The sequence below is a fragment of the Ylistrum balloti genome, unplaced genomic scaffold (assembly GCF_031769215.1).
Source record: "Ylistrum balloti isolate Yb309-2 unplaced genomic scaffold, AGI_CSIRO_Ybal_v1 Utg371294, whole genome shotgun sequence".
Taxonomy (NCBI): Eukaryota; Metazoa; Mollusca; class Bivalvia; order Pectinida; family Pectinidae; genus Ylistrum; species Ylistrum balloti.
The window spans coordinates 53,163-58,718 of NW_026782694.1; the positions used below are offsets into that span (position 1 = coordinate 53,163).

Genomic DNA, 5,556 nt, shown 5'->3' on the forward strand with positions numbered 1-5,556 from the left:
GGCATGAAACCGGACGTTTTTGCGACTCGCGAGTTTGTTTGAAGGTTCCGTTGTTGTATACCTTGCTGTCATTTGAGGGCGTGGCATTACTTTCTTGGATTGACCAAGATTTACTTGTCGGGTATCGTCGATAAAGAAAAAGACGCCCACTCTTATGGAACACGTGTTCTTATTTTCCTTGTCCTTTTTTCCAGTAGTCTCCATGTAAATGTTTATTAATCTTAGCTTCGAATTATGATTGTGTTAACATGTATGTATTTTCATGTCATAATGAAAAGGGAAATATAGAAACCACTATGCAGAGCCAAAGGACTGTACAAAAGACACACAAGTAAACAGCAACCTTAATAAAAATATAGAGTGAGATACATAAGAGCCAAACCATAAATTAAACTGTGCACACTGCTGTTTTGTCCTGTTAGGACCCGTCAGTGTTGCTATGGGCCTACATTTTGAGGCCGACTTCTGAGGCGACTAAGGGAAATCCAGAGTGATCAAAAAAGAGTCAAAATCTAGTTGGGTAGGAACACTAGCCACATAATTCGATAAATATTATATTTTTATACTGTATGTAATAATTTAAGAGCTTCATAAACATGTGTAAATAAAATCGTGACATGCAGGTTACGGCTCACAGGAACTCGGCTCTTGTTGTATGTACTAAGCGTCGGAGATAAAAATCATGTTTTTTTACACCAAGTATTTGCTAGCACTCGAAAGAAATGACACGTTCAGGTAGAGTAACAAATTTATAGCCGCTTTGTCTGAAATTGTGAATGTGTTGCTTTAAGACAACCAACCCGAATGTTTTGTGTAAACACGCCCATTTCAGAGAAATTTCGTGCACGCCGTAATGGTCTGATGAACGTTACATATGTATGCTTTCAAATAAACGTCTCCACAAAACCCGGAAGAAGGAATTTAACACAGAAGCATCAAATGAACGATTTTGATCACATGTCAATCACTGAATGGGCACGAATGATAGTATTGCTGTCGATATCAAAATAACATTCAGGCATTTACACGAAAAATCCTAATCAAGGCCACTGGCGTTATTTATTTGTTTGTTTTTGTTTGTTTGTTTGTTTGGTTTTTTTTCTGGACACTGACCAATTATATGTTTTGTATACTTCGTTTCATCAAATCATTTTCATTTTAGTATATTTTATTTTATTTATTTATTTTCATCCTTTCTGATATTTTTCCCCGATGATATTACTGTGCACTGTGTCCTATCCACACCTAAACCATGGTTGGCAACAGTTAGAGGTCATTGCATGGATCAGGCTTGCGCGTCATGACTGACTACGCATGCGCTCAGGGTCAGACATGTCGTCATTTATGTAAATTGAGTAACTACAGAAAATGTTAGATATAAACAAGGAAGAGAAACCTCACTAAGCTCAGAGCCAGGATAGAATTTGGAGGAGTTTTCCACGGCAGCAGTTTAAGATGGTGTCCAAAATTACGTTGTTATTTGGCTTTTCGGCATTAGTGCTGTTGATACTCCAGACGGTATCCATAGCAACACCAAACTGGTTCGTTGTTGATGGAAATGGACAAACATATATAACAGTTGGATTGTTTGATGTCTGTGTGACAGGCAGAGAATGTCTATCATACATCGAGTATGTGTTCAAACAGCAGAGCCCTTCATGTAAGTTGATTTGAAGCAGAAATTTATGTAATCACACCTGAGTATTACCTAAAATTTACACCATTCTTGTAAAAAGTGTATATATTAACAATGTAATGTGATATTTCTGTGCTGTTCAACTGTAAGCAATCACTTATATTCAACAGAAATATGTATGTGACGATAATTATATAATGTATAATTTTGTGTTTTCTTATCAACATGACAAAAGGGTTTCAAGTTTCTTGGTATGAAAAAGAGACAGACAGACAGACAGACAGACAGACAGACAGACGAGTGCGTCTTAAATTTTGGAGTATTTTTATTTCATTTTTAAGTGATATTGTCACAACTACAGTGTATGTCATTTAAGACTTTATTGTTGAACCAATATAACGTGAACGAATGTATAGACAGACCATAATTATCTCATTCTCGGTATACCGACCATCCTGCTTTACATCAAGTTAAGATAACAAAATCATTATGTAATGTTTAGATCTTTTGATAACTAAAATTTTCATGACATCATTATTACTGTATGACGTCACTACGTCATCTTAGTGACGTCACTCGATATTTCATGTAGCAGAAAGTTACCATCAGAGTTGTAATTTGAAATTAATTAAAAATCATCGACAATAATGTATCATATATACATATATCAATGTCAAACTTACCTGTGACTTTGTTTATTTATATATTTATTTATCTGTTCATTATATATTCATTTATCCATTCCAGTTAGCTACATAGCCTTTATAGGACTGAATGTGCTGGGATGTGTCTTCAACTTTGTATCCATCGTCATGTGTTTTGCTCACGCAGTCTCCGGAAAACCTTGTCACGAAAGATCCTTCATCCAGAGGACGGCTTCTTTGTGGATCACTTCGGGTAAATATATTTTGTACCAACCGACGTTTCTTATAAGAAAAATATTCCTGGGGTTAGTTTCCAGTTTCTAGTTCCCAGTTCCGCTTACAGTTAGACGTAAATGAAATGCAATTGTAAGTTCCATAAAAGAACAAATTTCTTTTAAAAATAAAGCTATGGTAGTCTTAATCTCTGTCGGAAAGGTTGTGGGTTCGAATCCTCAGTACCAGATCCAGATAAGACCATACCTATTGGACTTGTCGATTTGCGAACATAAACCCTTTTCTTTAACGTAACCAGGATCTGGTTCCAAGTACCGTTTTTCTTCAACAGAACAAGGAACTAGGACCATCCTCAGGTTTCCGAAACCAAAAGTTTCCACGGAAATGTGGGGTTTTAGTTTCCAAACAATCCTACATTTTACTCAAAAAAATATAAAAACATAAAAGTGAACTGGGCGTTCATCGCCCGATATGATGTTTATATTCATGATTTAGAATTTATTGCAATATAAACATGATATATAAAATAACCTGCAAAAACCCCTATGACTCCCTCCCCCTCTCCTACCTTCATTTTAATTAAAAATATAATTGAATTAATACTTTTTCAAGTTTACTATTAGATTATATCGTAAACATAAAGTATTTTTATACTTCGTGTTGCAGGTGATTTTTGTAGATTTTCCAAGCAGCCATTTTTAAAATTATTAGAAAATGCCATGTTTGAAAAAAAATAAGACTGTTTAAGGGAGCAAAGTAACCTTTGCATATTTCATCTTGATTTCAGGTTCGCTTCTTCTTGGTGCTGTCGTCTGGATTTATTTATCTTTGATAGATGTCGGCTTAAATGATGTACTCACCGACCTTTCAATCACGCCCGGCTATTCTTTCTACATTGCATGTCTTGTGGCAGTACTCCATTTGGTTGCAGCCATCGCCATGTTCATCCATGCCAACCGTATGCCTGTACCTCCGATGACAACTGGTTTCGTAACCGCTGCAGCTCCTCCAATGCTTGTAATGCAGACAAATACTATCGCTAACCCACCTGTTAGTAAACCAGAACACCCTCAAAACATCCAAACCGACGTGCAGACTTCTGCCTCATATGGATTACCCCAGAGCCATCCATCATATGGATACGACCAAGCATGAAAGAATTGAGCAATATCTGCCTGACATACATTATTTTTTTTTTGACGTGTTTTCATTCCATTTAATTTTTGATGTTTCCAGTTTATCATAAGTGTTAACGGATCGCAAACCCTATTGACCAAAAACTCTGCTCCCGTGCGACAATTATATATGATCTACCGTAATAACCAGTATATGCTATTTGTATTATTATTTCAAACCGTATTCATATATATGATTAATACAATCTAAATCCAGCTTGATCAGATTATCTTCCTGTTACATCGTGTAATAATTTTACGTAAATGCCACTAATGTACCATAACCTGGGGTTTTTGTCATTGGCTGTGCCGGCCAGGAATCAATTGTAGACGATATCAATTTAAAAGGACACAGCAAAATGGATGTCTTCCTTATCTTGTTCATTTTAACACATTCTGGACATTTTTGATTTTGAACCTGTCTAAATGTAGCTTTTCTAATTTATATCATTTTTTTTTCATATGAGATTTTAAAAATCTGTCTCGAAGATTTAAGTTTTGTTCAGCAAATCTTGCAAATATGCAATTCTAAGACTTATTTCATAAAATAGATCAACTTTTAACAGTTCTGATCACTGTTTTGATATCCACTGAATGTACCCAAGTAATATATTTGCGTATGGCAGATGTGTAATACAGCTTTTTGTGACGTCAGGTGAAAACATCACACACTCACAGATTGCCTCGTGATGTAACAATAGTGATCATAAATATGGAATAACTTCAAGTGTGACCTAAAAATGGCCGCTTTCATCGATATTTGCTCGACTGAACGTAATCATGATCAATGCGATATATGATTTATGAAACAAATTTTCATTTTAACTCGCAAAATGCTAAAATTGAAAATCCTATGATGTAATTCATGAAAAAAATAAATTTAGATTTCTATACATAAACATTGAATAAGGTTTAGTTATAAAATGTTTACACATTATTCATTTTTGATATCTTTAAAACCTCAATGTATGGATCATTTGACAAAATTTGCGAGATTGAAAAAACTCTGAAAACGTTTTATTGGTAATTATGCAGAGATAAAATTTAAACATACTGAAATATCTATTCATATAATATACTTCTGTTCGGTAATGTTCATAAATTGAAACATGTTTACATATAAAATATACAAGCACGGTATCGTCTTGAGTAGTTGATAAATAATTTATCTTTTTAATACATAATTGTAAATACATTATTTTTTCTCTTCAATTTTTAAATGAAAGTTACGTATGTTGGCGCTTTAAGCTATGCATTTTTTGATATCATAAGTTACCTTCCTTTACAGCAATATGTTATTAATGTTGAAGTGTGTTTTCAGAAAGGACATGCCCTTTGATAGTGTACAAACGAATTATTGTTTTTATTTACCTACTTCATAGAAATATTTTTTCTAATTTTTTATGATAGCGTATCAAAAAAAATGTGACTTCAAATTTTGATAATAAATAAATCTACAAAAAAACACATCTTCGATTTTTTTTAAACAACTATGTGTTATTGTGTTCTAAAGTAATTTCAGACAGTGTTTTAGAAATACAAGTAACGACTGGTCGAGTAACGTTTAGCTATAATGACTCCACCTGGTGTCAAGGTAGGTAGCTATAATGTATGACTATATAAGTAGCTATAATGACTATCATGGTGTTAAGGTCCAGTATGACTATAAGTAGCTATAATGACGAATCATGGTGTTATACAAAGAGGTCCAGTATGACTATAAGTAGTTATAATGATCAATTATGGTGTTATACAAGGAGGTCCAGTATGACTATAAGTAGTTATAATGACCAATCATGGTGTTATACAAGGAGGTCCAGTATGACTATAAGTAGTTATAATGACCAATCATGGTGTTATACAAGGA

The 5,556-nt window shown here is 34.0% G+C and overlaps 1 protein-coding gene across 1 annotated transcript; it reads left to right on the forward strand.

The window, feature by feature from the left end:
* The first annotated feature begins 1,455 nt into the window (after positions 1-1,455).
* On the forward strand, positions 1,456-4,583 carry LOC132561883 (uncharacterized). Its single transcript, XM_060226590.1, has 3 exons — positions 1,456-1,660; positions 2,384-2,533; positions 3,302-4,583. Exons 1-3 carry the CDS (start codon positions 1,456-1,458, stop codon positions 3,667-3,669), a joined length of 723 nt encoding a protein of 240 aa, XP_060082573.1. The 3' UTR covers positions 3,670-4,583.
* Positions 4,584-5,556: the final 973 nt, after the last annotated feature.